Consider the following 19213-nt stretch of genomic DNA (forward strand, 5'->3'; position numbering starts at 1 on the left):
AACAATCGAAACACCCCCCTTAGTGTTGTCTTTTGACGAGATAAAGAAGCAATGGTGTCTTATGGATCATAAGATGAAGGAGTTCTACCTTGTGGATTATTTGATGCCATTAGGACCTATGTAGTTTCTTTATCTCTTGCTAATTCCCTTAACCAAATCCATTGTGCACCTTTTATTGGGTTTTTAATATTTAATTCAAAGTATCCTTGATTATATTATAAATATGTGCAACCTTGGCATGTTGAGATGATTTATTGTGCTAACCCTAACCCTCGTGCCATGAGGAGTTTGTATTTGTTTCCCCTCTCTTCATTTTTGCAAAGTTTGGATTCGAGGGAGAATCCTTTTCAAGAAGGGGAGGATGATACGAGAATAATGGCCACCTTAGCTTTCGCCGACATCATTCAAAGTTACTATGTGAAGAATCAAGCTTTGATCGCATGGAGGGCACGGGATTATACTTGGAGGGGACGTTTTGAGCCTACCATTGATCAAACCCGAGTGTTGAAGATTGCTTGGAGAATTGAAGACTTAAGGACTCTTGGGTTTGGACCACCTTTGTTGGTTCACGGTTTTCGTTCCCTTTATTAAGGGCATTTTGATCACTTATCTTTGTCCAAGTGACACTCTATGACTATCCCTCATCATTAAGAGCATTGGAGTCATTTTGTATTCATTTTGTAATAGATTATAAATAGGCTCCTTTAGTCTTATTTTCATTGGTTTTGAATGATGAAAGATTGAAACATTGAAAATCCTCTCTCTTGAGAGTAGACCACCTTATTATAGTCTTAGTTAGGACTTGGAAAAGTCATCCTTAGTATAGGGCTTGGAAAAGCCAATATTGTTCTTTGCTTGGCGGTCACCGTAAGAGTGTGATTTTGATTGTTACATTCATTAGGGGTTAGTGTTGAAATACACTTAGTTCTTAATCTTGTAATAATCTTGGTCTCACTATCTATCTTTATTTTCTATGCAATTTCCCTTGTGTTTGTGTTGAATCCGTGTCTTGTTTCATCTTGTGTCATTGTTATCATCTTCATCTCCTCTCTTTATTTATAATTTTAGTTTCTAGCTTTGCTTCCCGTATCAATGACCAAACACAACTTTAACTCTATTTTCAACTTCAAAAACATCAAATAAAGTGAATATGTTTTTTATTTTCATGAACAAACGGGTCCTAAGAGTTGATCCCTATTGCAATCCCATTTCCACCGGAAAATGCCTCGAGTCTCCTCCTACTGTCCTAACTCTTTTCTTAGCTCCATCATACATGTTCTTTATCAAAGAGGAAATTTAGTAAATTTACTCTTCTTATTTATGATTTCTCAAGAAAAATGTAAAATAGAAAGTGGACAACTAAATATGGGACCTAGGGAGTAACCATCAACTATGGGTGTTCATGGGGCGATTTATGTCGGTTATTGGCCCAAACAAAATCAATATAATCACTTTTAAAAATTATTGAAACCAAACCAAGTACAGAATATATATCAATTTGGTTGTTATCAGTTTATGTTCGGTTTGATTTGCTTATTCGGTTATCAACCGACACAAAAAATTTTAAAAAATGGTTCATAGAAAAGACAACTACTCCTACAAGTAAAGGAATTTAAAAGAGATTAGTTGTGCTCTAGCCAAGAATATCAACAAAAATAAAAAAGACGTGTTTATTTGTCTTGATTTTGTTCTAAAGAACAATTTCAAAAAGAATAAATAAATCTTGAGATTACCATGTAAAATAGTAAGATGAAGTATATTACAAGATATTTAATTATAAACAAATTTCAGTAAAACATATATAAGATAGTTAAATCATTTTAAAAAACAATTTATTATGTATATATAATTATATATGTATATTTTGTCGATCTTATTCAGTTATTTCTTCGATCTTTTTGAATAAAATCAAATATTATCGACTTTTAAAATATAAAATCAAACTAAACCAAATCAAATAAAAATAAATTTATTTAATCAACTTGATTCAGTTCTTCAATTAGCAACCATATGTTACACTTATAATTAATTATACCTCAGGATTTAAAATTAAAAGTGAGAAATAAATTTTTCAATTAAGTAAAGGTCCTTCAAGTTTTAAAAATTAGGCAAAAGTTATTAAAAAAAAATTAGCCTTTTATTTTAATCCCTACAACAATAAAAATTATCTCAACAATTATAAGATTTAACCCAATAACTATATAAAATTATTGAACAACTGAACTATTATCAGGTCAGCTTATACAATTGTGAATAATTATCCGCACATATTTGAAGGACTTGACTAGGGGTGTGCATCGGTCGGTTCGATTCGATTTTTCTTATCGGTTTCGATTTATCAATTTTTGGTCCTTAACTATTCGTTTTTCGATTTAACCAATAAGAAAATACTTATAAAATAGAAATAGTAACAACTAACATAAAAAAATGAAATCTTCATTACCGCCAAAACCTACGCAATGCATTTTTTTACAATAATCTCCAAACTTGAATTGAATGTTAGTTAGGAAAAAAATTGAATCCTAATTGTTGGAAGCTATAAATGCATCAAACTTTTTATTATGATAATAGCCGAATTTTATATTGTGTCTTTATTGCCCTGAATAAGTTAATACTTTATGAATAATTAGTAGTGCATATAATCTATGTATATACACATATCTCTCCATATAGATAGATAGATAAACAGAGAGATTTAAATATATAATATAAATAGAGATAAAACAATAACTTAGTGTATCCTTATTGGATTATCAATTTAACCAATAACTCAATAAATTAAAATTGATATCGAACAATTTACTCAACAAAATTTTTTATAAAATTAATAAAAAATCATTAACCGATAATCCAATATCAATAATCCAATAATATTTTTATCAGCGCCACGATACGGTGGGCTTCACTGGTCACTTTAATCGGAGACTTGGGGACATTCTTTAACCTAAATTGACTCCCTCTTTAATGGTACCAAACTACACTTGAATCATTTTCCTTCGCCATCCTTGTGAGCTTGGAGCAGTTCATCTGTCCGAATCGAGCATGAACTAAGTAACAGAGAGAGGGGACGACAGAGAAGAAAAATGTTCCTACGGAGGATAGCAAGGCCATTAATGATGATGGCGAAAGTGAAAGAAACAACAGGTATAGTAGGTTTACAGGTAGTACCAAATGCAAGGGAAGTTCTAATAAATCTGTACAGTAAAACCCTAGAAGAGATCAAGGCGGTACTTGAGGACGAAGGATACCTCTAGGCAGTGGAGAGCTTCACCCGCCACCGACTCCATGTCTGCGTTGAGGAACAGGAATTGGAAATGATCGAGAAACGGATTGGTTGTGGTCAGGTTGAAGAGCTCATTGAGGAAGCTCAAGATGAACTTAAGCTCATTGGTCATATGAACGGTATGTATAGTACAGTCCTAAGTTCTGCCTTTTGACTTTTGATAACCGGGCCAATGGTCATGCACCTCGACTAAATCCAAATAATGTCGCCCGAGCTTTGTCCAAATTAATTAGCATTTCAATCACACTCATCTTATTAGGTTTTAGAGGCCCGCATTCACTCTCATATAATATCACTAGTATCACAACCATTATATGAAACCAATTTTTTCCCTTCCGGCAAATTTGAAACTTCAACTTTCATTGCATCCGATCACTATTTCACATCACTATTTCACCAAGCAGATACTCCCTCTGTCCCAATTTATGTCCACAGTGAATTTGAAAGTCAAACAGTTAAATTTTGACCATGAATTCGAGCATGGAAACTTTAAGCTTTTGAAATGAAATTTACATAGTTGGAAACTAGTAAAAAGTATGTGAGTAACAATAAGTGACAATTCAAGATGTTTAAAAAATATAAGAAAAAATTACGGGCAAAGAAATACTCATTTGAATCTCAAAATTTAGAAGGTGACTCTTCCCATCTGTCGTAGACTTAGTGGACAGAGTTAACTCGCCTTCAACTAGTAGAAGTAATGAGTAAATCGCCGCGCTAAATAGAGCATTGTGCCTCTTGATTAAAAAATTACATTACTGAGAAGGTTGATCCTTTCTTTTTAAGCAAAAGTTCATGAAGTTGAATTCCCAAATTTACAATTTTGATTTGTTTTTGAACTCTGGTCAAGAATACATTTTCTTGAAACGGTTCACTTGACTCAAGAAACTTAACTTGGACGTTCTAGAACTCATTAGGCTCAGATAGTGGGAGAGAACAAAGAGGCAATCCCTTCTCCAATAAAAAAACTTTCTCCTTACATTTGTTCTCTGTGTATTTGGAATGTTGAGGGTTTGTCTCACCTTTTATTAGCAATCCCGTGGAATTAGTTTTGTACAAAAAGATCAATGTTAGAATATGTTGTGATCTATTAGGTTCAATATGCTCTAGGGAAATTCAAAAAATTGGACAATTACCTTGAATAAGACAAATTCCTTAAGAATCGTGTTCTGAAATAAGCAAGATTTTGTTATGGTAAGGTTCACTGTAAGGCAACATTATGACTAAAATATGCAAGTGCTAAGAGATTATGCTATGATGCTATCATCGATGCACACTGGCTTATATCCAATATCATCAACTTCTTCCTTCTTTTGGAAAGTCCGAAGTACATAAACATCTACTTTGCTCACGCTTCCTGGCAGACCTTTATTGGGTCAATGTTTTCTCTTTCCCCTTCCTTGTTTGTCATATTTTCCCTTTAGAAATTTATTGAAACAAAAACCAGTATGCTTACACTCTACAAACTGGAAATCAACCTGATTGATTAGCAGTTTGTTCTGAAAAAAAAAATATTGTTGGAATTTAAGTGAGTCTCACATTGTAACTGGATCTGGAAGACCAGAAATATAGCCACTTCGTCTTCTACAGTGTTAGAGATTTTTTGAAGCAAGAAATCCTTTGTTCTTCCCTGCAGAGATGGAGCTACTTGTGTTCTAAACAGATTATTGCTTTATCTTTCTTCAACTTCTGTCTAAATTTTGTGTATTTCTTTGTGACATGTTGAAAAGAATAACAGGAATACAGAGTGAGGATGTGATGGTCCACTATTGATGAGACTTGAGAGTCTTACTTTTTTATTTAAATACATACTTTTTGTTAATAATAATAGTACAATGTAGGTGCCCAAAAGTTTGCAGAATACGTTGGATACATTCTCTTTTAAATATGCTGAGAGTCTAGCAAATCCAACATAGAATCAGTATCATATACATTTCTCATGTACTCCAAAATTTCGAAAACTGTAAGCTTCTGTATCTAAAACAGAAAGCTGTTGTTGCTCTTCCTTCAAGAGTCTTCACTTTTCTCCTGCCATACTGCGAAACAGTTGCACATAGTAACTGTTTTATACGAGGTTTTTATTTTCTATGGTGATCCTTTGTACCTCTCAATTGTGTACTCAGGGTGTCTCACATTCCCTCGTCGTGTTCCAAAAATTTTAAGTTGCACCGTAGTCAAATTTGAGTTCAATGCAAACGCAAATGTTTTTTTAAATAACTATGGTGTCTGGGCAAGCTTGCCCCCATCTCGACCATTTCCACATGATACCTCCCACCAACAGCAGGTACCAGGTAACTATTGGATATCAGGCACATGCAGTGGAAGCAAATAGATAAGAGCTCTTGCATGTAATATAGACAACCAACATAAACACATATTTTATGCAAAGGATGCTTGAAAATAATCAGGAATACCATTTGAAGTGTGAGCAGATATCTTGAAGCGAATCCGTCTTTGTTTCACATCGTTGTAATACCCGATCCGATAGTTTACGATATAGATAGATAGAATCTGCGGTCTTCTACAATGTTTCTAAGTTCACAACCGAACTTTCTCAATACTTGGGTGGGCAAGTACTTAATAGAATACTCTATTCTTTCTATTGTTCCTCTTGCTATATTATTAATTTCTAGGCTGGGGAAATTCCTATTTATAGAGATAATTCCCTAGTCCAAGGAGGAAAGAAAAACACACGCCTATTTCTACTTGAACAAGGATAGGTGGTGACTTCTCCTTTTCTCATAGAAAATAGGATTGCGAGTTCTAAGTATAATATGGGCACCGTAGGGACCACAGAATTAATTACTGAGGCTCTCTATTATGAAAATAATTCAAAATACCAATTTGAATTACAGATACTAATCAATATAATGATTAGTTTCCTATAGAGTAATGCTTAACTTATTTCATATGTTGGATTCATAAATTCACCTGTCGGGTTTACACATGAAAATTTATAAGCTTCTCACAAAAGGCGTATCATCAATCTCTATACCGAGACATGGATTTCGTTAACTAACTTATTATTTCGCCAATATATATTATTATCATCCAATCTACGTGGAATATTGACCCATCTCAAAATCTCACCTTTTAATAAATCAAAACGATAAATTATATATACAGATCATAATAGTTATATCAGGATTAAGAATATAAGTGCATTTAACATTTTAGAAAATATGTTTCTTATCGGCCAGTCCAAAACAACTATCTCCACTCGGTCCGGTTCAATACATACAAAATACACAAGCGCGAGAAGGTAGAACTACGCCGTTCTCGTAATCAAGATAAATTACATTTAATCTTGTGCTACAATCATTCTGATGGTTTGTCCAAATTCCCATCTACGATTGTTAACTATAACTTATAAGAACCAATGATTTAATCTTCTGTGTATAAGCTAAAACTCTATACACCAAATCATCTACTATATAAGTTGGGGACACATATATGACAATGATCTATTTAATGTAACGATTTATTGAATTGAATAATAAACAAATAAATAAATAATGATTCAATAAATAATACTATATCAAAACAACATGGTTTATAGTATATCCTAACAGTGTAACTCTGTCCTCCAAGGCTTGAAAAGATGGGAAGAAATCACCTAATGTTTGTCTCTGTCAGGAATTGAACTTGTAACCTCATGGTGCTCAACCCACTTCATTGATCACTGGGCACACCCTTGGGTGCATGCATAAGGAAATGTTTTGGGTTCTCTTTGGACATTTTCAATCGTATAACATCTATTGCCAGTTTGAAAATGCATCTACAGCACAGGGTGAATCCTCTCTTCTGCGGACTGTCTGGTGTTTAAGCAAGTATGTTCATGGTTATCCAACCGAAGCAGGCCACCTTAGGGGTACATTTGTGTTCCAGATTCCTTCTTTACAATGCATTATTTAGTCACTTTTAGCAGGAACTCAATGTGAATCTTCCCTCTTGCCTTGCTCCCCATCCCCACCCTCCACCTCGCCCCACCCAAATATATGTTATCTGAGTCTGAAGTCAATTATCTTAGCCACCTGTTTACTCAAATTTTTTATTACCCATCCACCTCTTTGTCTTATAAGTTTTTTCTGAGTTTATGCTCTATAGTCTATCCATTCCATTTCTGCATTCTGCAATTGTGGCCACATTATTTAAAACAAGACTGTATTAGGGAATAGCTCTGTCCATGTTGACTATTCCAACCATGTCTTGCCATAATCCTGTCTTTTTGCTATTTCCTACTTTCGGTTTTACCAAGTTATGGTTCACCCAGATAATTACTGGTTTCTTTTCATGGTGCCACTACATCAGACGTTATTGGTTAGGTGCTGGGGGTGGGTGTCAGTTGGTTTGGTTCGTTTTAATAACATTTGGATCAGTTCAATCGGTTCTGTTTTTTGGTTTTAAGCCTGTCAAATCAACCTTCTTTTGAAAAACAAAATTGAGTCTCAGAATTTTTTTTTTTAAAAAGGGAAAATGAAGCTGTGACTGGGAGTAGCGGCAACTGGAAAGGTGGCATCTTTGGGCAGCAGTAGCAGAGACACAAAACACTGAGTAGGTTTTTTTTGAATACCCAAATTCCTACACCTTGCCTCTTTTTCACTTCCTCATAAGTTTTAAGGACAAAAATAAAAATTCAAAAGAATTTAAGACATGTTAAAGAAGAAAATGAGTACTTCCTTACTCTAAGGGTAAATAATGAAAGAATCTGAAATTCTCACAAAATGGAAGACGGTGAACTCTTCTCCTTTGAAATCCTTCTTTCACTCCTCCACCTTCTTCAATGCCCCATCTCTGATTTTGGTCATGATTTGCACTATAGAATGAACCCTAGTCCCTAGCAACATTATGGATTTGGGTGTCAGTGTGGGCATTTGGTTTTGGTGATAGGGATTATGTTGTCTCAATCGTCTCTGTAAAGGGAAGAAGCATTTTGGGGATCCATTTATGGGGTTGGAAGTTCAATGGTAGATATATCCCATTTGTTGCATATTATTTATTAGGAATACTGATTTTCAGGGTCATAAGCTTTGTACAAGTTCAAATTGCACACAACTTCAGCCTCCTCTTTTCTCATTTTTGAATCTAAACCCTCATTTGCGACAAGTAAAGCATACATTATTCGTCTCTCTTGGCTGGGTGCATTTTGAGTACCTATGATTATTTTCTCTATCACCATTTTCCCTTTCATTAAAGATCGTTGCCATGACCCATCATGTTATAAGATCTGCAAATGGACTTATTGATCTGAACTCTCCTTGTTCCATTGCTCCTTAAAAGTTACTTTTTGGAATGTACTCTCCAGATAGAAATGCTTAGATGTCCATATGTTCTTTTACCAAGATTGGCCGACAAGGCAATAGTGAAGCCGTTAGGCCCCGGCGCTTTGTCTCTTATGTGATCTTTGTTAGCCAATTCCACTCACACCTCAATGAAATGCCTTTGTATTCATTCTCTCCACTCTAAAATTGTATTCAAATTCGTATGTTGTCATTCCACGTGGCCTCCAGCTTTCTGTCTCTTTGTGATAAGGTTTTATAGAACCTCAAGATATATTTATCTACTCTGGCACATCAATATGCAATCTGTCATGCTATTGTATCGTCTATTAACATTTCCCAATTTGTGGAAGAACGTTATGCTTTTTGGCTTCCTCCTTTTGCAGAGGTTTCTTCTGCTTTAAACCTTTTTTCTAGTTCTGTGTGGAGTATTTTTTTTGCCGTGTCCCTTCTTTGCAACTTTCTGTGTTTTTTCTGGGTCTGCTGCCTGAGAACTGTTCTGGATTGGGGGAAATTGCTGTTGTATTTTTTAATTTCTGTTGACAAAACAGGAAGTTTCAATGGAGGGACAAAGGCAGAAACAATACTTCCACCAAGATAACTTTAAAAAAAATCTCACTTTGATTTAATGTTGGAAATGCAATTCATGTTCAACTTTGTCCTATGCTAGGTGTTTCAGTGACTTCAAGTATTAGGAGGGGTTTGATATTAAGATTCTAACTAGGTAATTGGGAGTGACTTAATTTAAAATTCTGACAGTGAAATTTGGCTGATTTATCAACCCCTCGAGTTGGGAGTTATTTGTCAATTCGAGCTCCTAAAGATGATGTGTTATCGTACTTTCTTTCAAGACTTTGAATCACTAACTTTGTTATGCAGAGTGGTATTTAAAATTAAATTTAATAATTACTTTGTTATGCAGAGTGGAAACCTTGGGGTATTCCTAATGACTATGAATGTGAAGTCATTGAAAATGATGCTCCAGTACCAAAACACATTCCCCTGCCCGTCCTGGTCCTCTCCCTGAGGAATTCTATAAGACAATGGAGGTTATTTCTGGAAAATTGGACTCTGGTTCAAAAAAGGATGAACCTGCAATTTCTTCGGGTGAATCAAAGTAGGGTCTTCCAGAAGCTCCCTTTGGTAATTGATTAGGATATGCCAAATTTTATAACTGAACATGTGTCTACCATCCTTGTTTTCTTTGTGGATCTTCTATACCGGTTTACTGGATTGACCTGGTGAACACAAATGCTTGAATCAAATAAAACCTTTTTTTTTTTTTTTGTGGGGGGCGGCGGCAGAAGACAGTTGCTATTTTTTTTTTCCGGTTGTTTAAAAAGCATCAACGTGGTGTATTTGTTATGAGGGGAGTCATTTCCATGAATCATATATTTCTTTTAAAATGTTTTCTGGTGTTCGGTTGCTCAGAGAATGCTGTATAAGAAAAATGTAGCATTATAGATCATAATGATGTCAACACATTCTTTTTGATGAATTTATTTGGAGCAAGTGACATTAAATTTATAAGTTATGACAGCGAAAAGGGAAATGAAATCCATCCAATATCCATAAGTTGGAAAATGCCGTCTTAAAGAATCTTTTTCTAGTCCAGGTCATTGTAATAAATTGAGAAGCTGGTTCTTGGTTGATGAGTTGATCACTTTATCCTAGTGGTCAAAATTCAGGATAACAATTATATATTTCTAGAACTCCTAGGAGAATAAATGAATGACCAAATCATTTTACAATAGTTAAGGCATTGTATAAACCTACCAGTCCTATTAATTTCAGTAGTCTGCCCTCCAAATTTCTCGGTAGATGTAGTGACTTCATTAAAATCACCTCTTAGTAACCAAGGACCAGAGTGACTATCCGACACCATCTTCAAGTTGTTCCAAAGGTTCACCCTACTAGTTGTATTATTGCAAGCATAAATAGCAGAAAACAACCATTGAAAAGGAGAGGGTATTACCTGAACCATGCAGTGAATCTCTTGATGCGTTACAAAAACATTTGAGATATTAAGTCATCATGCCAGAGAAGTGCCATGCCACCAGCTCGTCCCTCAGCCGGGACAGCTAGGACATTCGAAAAGGTAAACTCGTGTGGCAGAGACTGATGGCTTTTCCTATGCGTTTCAAGCAGCACTACTAGAGCAGGTTTATGATTTGCTATGAGCTCCTTAGAAGCTAGCCTAAAATCCCTAGATATAGAGCCTATGTAGTTCCAAATTATGAAATTCATAGGCTTGTAAAAACGGTGCTGAGCATTAGCACGACATGCAAGTTTAGAGTCCCTCTCTCTGAGAGAGGGACTCATTATCACAGCATATTTCCCCACGCCCGGATTCAATGTGGGTCTCAGGTGAACCGAGCATTTGAACATATTTTGGGGACAATTTACGTTTATTTTTCTTGCATGGTGCTCTTTGAGCAGGAATAATCGTACCTGCCTCAGATGAGTAGACGTCATAGTTCCCGCCTCTTGTATGTCGTCGACTAAATCGATTGGCACAAAGATGGGTTCCAGCGGGTTTTGCGCTGGTGTCTGCTGCTCCACTGTTGGCGTTAATGGCTCCACCACCACTGGCGTAACATGCTTCTGTATCCATGGTAGTATTTCGTCCTCTGGAGATGGCTGGGGATAGAAAGAAAGGCCCGGCATCATCAAGTTGTTGAGAGTCGGAGGGTCTACGTTCGAAGTCGAAGCTTTGAACGGATTTGGATTTGGTTGCGGGTGAGCAAACCAGTGGAACTGTCCATAAGCCTACAACCGAGGGTCATCCCCTCCGTCACTATTTGGGCAAGGTCTTTAGGATTTTATATCTGTATTACGCTCTCCTGCCCGTTGATTATCATTGTAAACGTTAGTGCATGACCCGGCAGACCCACTTCCAACCATGACGGGGGTGGTCGGAGTGGGATAGGGTTCATCAAGGAAAATATTGGACGTGGGTTTTCTGTATTCTCCATTGCTGTTTGAATTAACGATGGAAGAGGAGATGTTGGTTTGAGGTGTAAGTGTACTCCCAGGTAAGGACAATTTGGGTGGGTCATTTAATTTATACTGATCTGGCAGGGGTGTCGATGTTGGGGGTATAGGGGTATCAGGGGTTATGTTTATGTTGGTAGGAGAAATATCAGATAAATTTTTACCTGATGGATAAGAATTAGAAGGGTAATGATCTGGGAGATTTATATGAAAATCATTGGCCGGCAAAGAGGTGGACAATAACTGCATGTTGTTTTCTATTTTGTCCACGTAGGAAGGGAGGTCACTGCCAACAGCAGGGCTGACGTGGCCGTCCACAAGAGATGGCTTTGTTTTGGCGGCTGCTTTTAGTTGGGTAGGATTGTAATTAGGAGAAAAATCACTACCATTAATTGAGTCTAAGTTGGCGTCGTTACTAGCGTCATTGGCGGCGTTGAGAGACAGACAATAAAGTCCTTTGGTTAAAAAACTTAGGCGCAGAGGTCTCGGGCTGCGTAATGGAATTAGGGCGATGAATAGACGTACCTGGATTGAACGTTGAATTTGAAATCCTACCTTTTCCACGACTATTACCTTCACCTGGAGGTGGGTGTTGCTGACTTCTTACTGGGGGTATTCTATTTTGCCGTTTAGGGAAGTGCACCAAATTCCATCCGTCTTTTTCCTTCGTAGAATGGTTATTTTTTAGGATAGACGATGGTCCGGTAGTCTCATCCTGCTTTCCGACTAAGTTAGGTATAGCGAACTGGTAGTTCCTCACTACGTGTCCCAACCTTCCACATTTTGTACATAGCAAGTTCGCTCCTTCATAGTGGATAATTTGTGTATGAGTTCCGATGTATATGTGGTGCAATAACGGTTGTTCGAGTGGAACTTGTAAACACAACCTAGCATACCGTTCTCTAGTTGTAGAAAAGGTACATGTATCTATCTTGAGTAGGGTTCCAATTTTATTTCCTACTTTAACAAAGATTTTCAAGTTGTAGAATTCGGTTTTATGGAAGCACATTACTCTCTCCACAGGGGGAATTCAACTCTCTCATCTCCTTTTCACTGACGACATTATTCTGTGTGGAGAGTTAGATAATGAGACTATGGGCACAATCCCTACCATAATGACTCACTTTGGAGCAGTTTCGGGACAAAAAATCAACTACTTAAAATCAAAAATCTTTTTCTCGAATAATTCGCCGGCTACCAAAAGGAAACTCGCTGTTGACTCCCTAAATATATTGGAAGGCTTATCTTTTGGGAAATACTTGGGTTTCCCAATCTCAAATACCAAATTAGTCAGAGCTGATTATCAATTTCTCATTGACTACTTTAGGCGTCGGCTAACTAACTGGAAAACTACCTTCCTATCTCCTACGGGTAAATTTACCTTAATCAAATCCACCCTTAACAACATTCCGAATCACCTCATGCAGCTTTTTCAAATCCCGAGATACATTACCAAATGCTTAGAGCGCTGTGAGAGTAACTTCTTTTAGGGATCCACCACAGCCAGGAAAAAGATACATCTCTTCAAATGGTCGACTCTTACAAAACCCAAGGACATCGGGGGATTGGGTATTCAAGATCTTCGGATAAAAAATAAAGCACTTTTGGCGGGCACGGCTTGGCGAGCTTTCCACTCGAATACTTTTTGGGCTAGCCTCTTAAAAGGTAAGTATTTGCACCATACTCGTCGTGCCCCCTCCTCTGTAACGTCTTTAACTACTTGGAAAGCACTAAAGATTGGTTGGAACCACTGCCAGGTCGACCTTCGATGGCAACCTGCCAGTGGGCAGTTCATCAATTTCTTCAATGACGCTTGGGTTAAGCCAAACTTCCTTATTCGTAACCAAATTCATGGGCCTTTTCAAAGGCAGGAGATGTCCTACCACATCTCGGATGTTAGAAGGGAAGGCACATGGGATTTCTCTAAATTGTCGGTCCAACATCGGAATCAACGACGTCCCAAACTCAACAAGTATACTTCCCCAGGTTCTTGAGCTCTTATGATCGTATCTCTTGGGACCTAACTACCACGGGCTACTTTTCTATTAAATCATGCACAACAGCATTAGAAAGTGCTTACAGTACAAATCCTCCAACCACACTTCCATCTGAGAACCTTACCTCTTTTACTTGGATTTGGAAGCTTCTGCTCCCTCCTAAAGTAAAGTATTTTCTGTGGCTCCTGAATCATTGAAGAACGGCTAACTCTAGCTTACTTTTCCACATCAAAGTTGTAGAGTCTCCTATGTGTAAGCTTTGCAATTCAATGACTGAAGAAACAAATGCGCACCTATTGGTGCTCTGTCCAAAGGTCGCACGGATATGGACCAGCTTAGGAGTCACGAATTAGGTGACTACTCTAGTTTCTGCTGATACTCACCCATCCCGTCAGCTACTTGATTTCATTCACCTCCATTTAAACCCCTCCCAAGGGGTGTTGTTACGTATGCCATCCAAGATCTACATTAGTTTTTGTATCTAGCATATCTGGCTTGCTCGAAACAATTTCATATTTAAAGGCATTCCATTCTCACCCCTTCTAAAGGATGTCTCTCAATTGGCTGAAGAATTTTGATTTTTAGCGGGCCCTACAGGCCCCAATAAAACCTACATTACTATGTACACCAAGTGGAAACCTCCTGCGCAAGTAAACTACGTGCTCAATACTGACTGAGCTGCCGAGGGTTCATCTATAAATCAATACCAATTCGGTGTAGGTGGCGTCTTCAGAAATTATAGGGGAGAATGGGTATTAGGCTTTCATGGTAATTACACTGCTACGGATGCTCTGGAAGGAGAAACCCATGCCTTATTACTAGGACTCCAACTAGCCCGCCAAAACAACCTCCTTCCTCTGAAAATTGGAATAGATTCTCAACAACTAGTTCGGTTACTTGATCCTAATGCAGATTCTAACTCTACTTTGATATCTGATTGCAAGTACCTCCTGGGCGTACTGGATAGTCTCCTGCTACACCACTTCTTCAGAGAGTAGAATCAGTTAGCTGATGGATTAGCTAGATTATCTAGTACAACCTCTACTACTACGTTGTTTTGGACTCCACCACAGTCACTTCGTGATATTTTGTATGCAAATATAAATGGAGTATTATCAATTAGGAGGGTGAAAACTGTCTGTTCACCCGAGTGGGTGCTATATTAGTTCTATGCAGGATATAAATAGGGCTTCTACTACTATAATTGTGACCGGATCACAACAAGGCTTGTAAATATATTTTGTGTTATAAATAAAACCTCGCTTGTTTACCAAAAAAAAAAAAAAGAAATCTGTCCTCATTTTAGGAAGTTCCTGAAAGCCACTTTTCATTTTCTTGAACAAACTTTCCACTTCCTTTTACACCTTTGTGGCTCCTTTTTTCACACTGCTTTTGGTTACTCTTAAACAAACGGCACTTTCCCTGATTGTGATTCTATTTATCACAAAGAGATACCTATAATCATTTTCATCGTCTATAGAAGGAAAAATAATATTGATTAAAAAAAAAGGTTTTTCCCGAAGTTCAAAAGAGCAAAACCTGGAATGAAGTGAATCTGAAATTGATTCCTTTTAGTAACTTTTAATTCTATCTAGAGAAAATACCCTATTTCACCGTTGAACTATATCCGAAATAGCTGAGACACACCTCAACTTAACGGGGATTTTATTACCTCTAAACTAATTAAAAGTGTAATTTTGGCACTATTAGTGCCTACATGACACATACGTGGCACACACGTGTGCCTACGTGGACCCTTCAGTGTGTTGTGCCACGTAGGCACTAAGGGTGTCAAAATTACACTTTTAATTAGTTCAGAGGGGTAATAGGACCCCGGTTAAATTGAAGTGTATCTCAGCCAATATAGTTCAAGGATGAAATAGAACATTTTCTCTTTTATATATATTAGAAAAGGTAGTTTCAATGCTTTCAGTCAATGATTTAAAAAATAAGGGTAGTTTAGTCATTTAAGTTCATTAAACTTATAAGTAGTACTAGAGGAGCATGGCCCGTGTTAGCACGGCCAAACATTAAGATATTTATTTATCTTTCCAATTTTGATATATTTAAATTAAAATTTTTTAATAAAAGTATGCCTATGTTTTTTAGGATTCATCCGGAATCTAGCATGAGTTTAACATATGTTATTTTAATATGTATTTAGATAATTTAAGTTAACTATTGTAATTTATAATATTTTTATGTAATTTTCAAATTAATATACGTTACTTTTCTTGTCCAAATTTTCGTGGCATTGATAGTCAATTATATTTTAAAAATAATTTAATTTTTTAATTATTGTAATTTATAATACTTTTCTTTTATTCCAATTTTATTGACACTAATATAATTTTAAGAGTCGATCAAATATTTTATATCTTTTAAATTTTTTAAGTTGTTAATTATTGTGATTTCTAGTATTTTTCATGTAATTTTTTTTGAAATATATAACATATTAAATTGTTTTTAGATAGTTTAAGTTGTTAACTATTGTAATTTATAATACTTTTTATGTAATTTTTGAATAATATATGCTACTCTCCTTATCCAGAGTTTTGTGTCGACGATAGCCAATTATATTTATTTAAATAATTTAAATTTTTGATAATTGTGATTTATAATATTTTTTCTATTTCAACTTATGTGCACAATGCTTAAATGACCATAATAATCAATTAGGGGTGATATAGTAAAATGTAATTATTATTTATTATTTATTATTTTTATTATGTGTATGTGTTGATTTAAGAAGAATTTGGAAACATTTAGAAATGTGTTGAATGTTACAAATGTTAATAATTCATTTGGTGCTTCTTGATTTTTCTACATTTATCTCGTGTGTTATCAGGAGTTTGGCATGATTCGTAGTGGAGCTGATCATTCAGTGTTTTATCGCCATTCTGAACCAAATCTGTGTATTTATTTGGTGGTTTATGTTGATGATATTGTTATCACCGGCAATGATCAAGATGGTATCACCAACTTGAAGCAACATCTCTTTCAGCATTTCCAGACTAAAAACCTTGGCAGATTGAAATACTTTCTAGGTATTGAGGTTGCTTAGTCCAGCTCAGGTATTGTTATTTTTCAACGCAAGTATGCTTTAGACATTCTTGAGGAAACAGGAATGATGAGATGTCGATCCATTGACACTCTTATGGATCCAAATGCTAAACTTTTGCTAGGACAGGGGGAGCTACTCAGTGATCCTGAAAGGTAAAGACAGTTGGTTGGAAAGTTGAATTATCTCACAGTGACTAGACCTGACATCTCTTTTCCTATGAGTGTTGTAAGTCAGTTTATGACTCCCCCTGTGATAGTTATTGGGATGTAGTTGTTCGAATTTTGCGATATATAAAGTCATCTTCAGGTAAAAGAATACTCTTCGAGGATCGAGACCATGAACATATCATTGGATATACAGATGCTGATTGGGCAGGATCACCCTCTGATAGACGTTCTACATCTGGATATTGTGTTTTAGTAGGAGGTAATTTGGTGTCCTGAAAGAGTAAGAAACAGAGTGTGGTTGCTCGATATAGTGCCGAAGCAGAATATCGAGCCACGACTGCAGCAACTTGCGAGCTGGTTTGGATCAAATAATTGCTGAGAGAATTAAAATTTGGAGAAACTGGTAAGATGGAACTTGTATGTGATAATCAAACAGCTATTCATATTGCATCTAATCTAGTGTTCCATGAGAGGACCAAACACTTAAAGATTGATTGTCACTTTGTCGGAGAAAAGATACTCTCGGGAGATATTGTTACAAAATTTGTGAAGTCGAGTGATCAACTTGCAGATATCTTCACCAAGTCCCTCACCAGTCCTTGTATTAATTACATTTATAATAAGTTTGGTACATATGACTTGTATGCACCAGCTTGAGGGGAGTGTTAGAATATGAATAGGAATAACATATTGAATTCTACTTAGGAAGGGATTGTAATGTAGTGTTCTATTAGGAATAAGATTGGAATGTAGTGTCTATAAATAGGGTCTCAATCTAATAATTTAGATACAACAATTCAATAATATTTTCCCTCATATTTTTCACAGCATAGACAATGAACACACAAAAAATAGAGCCAAAGTATACCTCCTAAAACTAAATAGTAATCTGCTGATATGAGTTTCTCACCTGTCATATCATAACCGTGATTGCTAAATACCCATATCTTTCCATTACAGTCGTGGACTGCCTGAGACATCTTCAATCTTGTTATATTTATTGATTATTCTACAATGTTGAAAAGGTTCTACTACAGTTACAAAAGCAAATTTATGAAAATTATGCAATATTTGTACCTCTTTGAAAAGCTTTTTGTGACTTTATCGATCTTATATTTCATATGAAGGCTTTCAACATTTAGACCCTTGCTTAGTAACCACCTTCCTTTTAGGTTGGACCCTGACAGAAAGAAGTGAATCACTATTCCCTTGTTTTTCACTTTTCCTTGCTGATTTGGTTGCCTGTATAACTCTTGGAGAAAGGTCACCATCTCTGAATATTTGATCTTCATTATCCTTTACTTATTCTTCCTCACTCTCTGATGTTTTTTTATCTATTTCAGGAGCATGGGTTATTGTGCTATGCAAAATCTTATTAAGAGATTCAATTTGTTGCAGCCTTATTTGCGTGTCATCAACTTGCACTGCTGCGGACATCTCCATAATAACTAAGTTCTCTGACCTTTGAATTTGCTTATATGAATCTTTAGTAAAAAACCCTACCTACTGCTATACATGTAGGAAATTTCTCCTGATTGCTAGTCTGTAACTGGCATCCTGCAGATATTTTCGGATCTGCTTTTGGCTGATTTCCAGCCATTTATGGACTTCATTCATCTTCCATTGTTATCAAATTATTATGGGAATCTCCATGGGCATCATATTTAAAATGGTTCTTCAACCTGCACTTCTGTGATCATCTCCACGCTGCTCATTATTTGATCAGCTTCAGCTATTTATTTAGGCTTCCTATCACCTCTTCCTTTTATTGGTGGTTGTAAATGGTAAAATGGCTGATTAAATCATTCTTTGGTGGACTGTTGTTGTACTTCGGAATTGTTTATATGTTTTTCTTTTATTGGTTGTTGCTATTGGTTGCCCCCTCCTTCCGCCCCTTTTTTCTTTACTCTGGGGGGTTGTTTGTCAGAGGCATTTGCCTCACGTGAGGTAAATTCACCATCTGCCTTAGCATCCTCCTCATTTAGGGCATCAAATTTATTAGTGGTGTTGATAGCCTTGCCAGGCATTACAGCCTTACCATTGAACATCACATCAACAATTGTCATTTAAAATTTGAATTGAAAAACAAGTATTATAAATTATAATATTTAAAATTTTAAATTATTTTAATAATTAATTATTTAAATTCTATTTATGTCACATACATTGAGATAAAAGAATAATATATAACACAAACTCGTCGATATCTAGTTTTAATATAAAAGAGGAAAAGGATGGCGGGGACCTTTGATAGAAGCTACCAAAATGGACAATAGTCGAGGAAGACTTTGAAAAATAGACAGGAAAGGAAGTGCTGACATTCTATTCTATAAAGGATATTATTAAGATATTGGAAATCTCTTACTGATCTAAGAAAAATTAATATCAATCATTTATGTAAGCACAAGGGGCATCTGGCCCGTGTTTGCATC

The 19213-nt window shown here is 36.1% G+C and overlaps 1 protein-coding gene across 10 annotated transcripts; it reads left to right on the forward strand.

Moving 5' to 3' along the window:
- Positions 1-2918: 2918 nt before the first annotated feature.
- Positions 2919-18652, forward strand: LOC107873396. 10 transcript variants are annotated; one of them, XR_007056415.1, is made up of 6 exons: positions 2919-3402; positions 6917-7151; positions 7752-7834; positions 9482-9702; positions 16399-17184; positions 17954-18652. XR_007056415.1 is itself a non-coding variant. In XM_047413507.1 (5 exons), exons 2-4 carry the CDS (start codon positions 6983-6985, stop codon positions 16612-16614), a joined length of 606 nt encoding a protein of 201 aa, XP_047269463.1. In that variant the 5' UTR covers positions 2919-3402; positions 6917-6982; the 3' UTR covers positions 16615-17184; positions 17954-18652. The 10 variants fall into 10 exon arrangements, 4 of the variants coding, with proteins under 4 accessions (XP_047269463.1, XP_047269464.1, XP_047269466.1 ...); XR_007056414.1 differs by lacking the exon at positions 6917-7151; XM_047413507.1 differs by lacking the exon at positions 7752-7834.
- Positions 18653-19213: the final 561 nt, after the last annotated feature.

Source organism: Capsicum annuum, chromosome 6, assembly GCF_002878395.1.
Source record: "Capsicum annuum cultivar UCD-10X-F1 chromosome 6, UCD10Xv1.1, whole genome shotgun sequence".
In the NCBI taxonomy this organism is placed as follows: Eukaryota; Viridiplantae; Streptophyta; class Magnoliopsida; order Solanales; family Solanaceae; genus Capsicum; species Capsicum annuum.

What these genes read in the sequence shown, in the direction of transcription:
- LOC107873396 (XM_047413507.1), top strand. Translation starts at nt 6,983, where the DNA reads ATGCATAAGGAAATGTTTTGGGTTCTCTTTGGACATTTTCAATCGTAT. An exon ending in CGAAGCAGGCCACCTTAGGG is followed by an intron (nt 7,152 to 9,481) that starts GTACATTTGTGT and finishes TTTGTTATGCAG; the next exon opens with AGTGGAAACCTTGGGGTATT. An exon ending in TCTTCCAGAAGCTCCCTTTG is followed by an intron (nt 9,703 to 16,398) that starts GTAATTGATTAG and finishes GTGTGTTATCAG; the next exon opens with GAGTTTGGCATGATTCGTAG.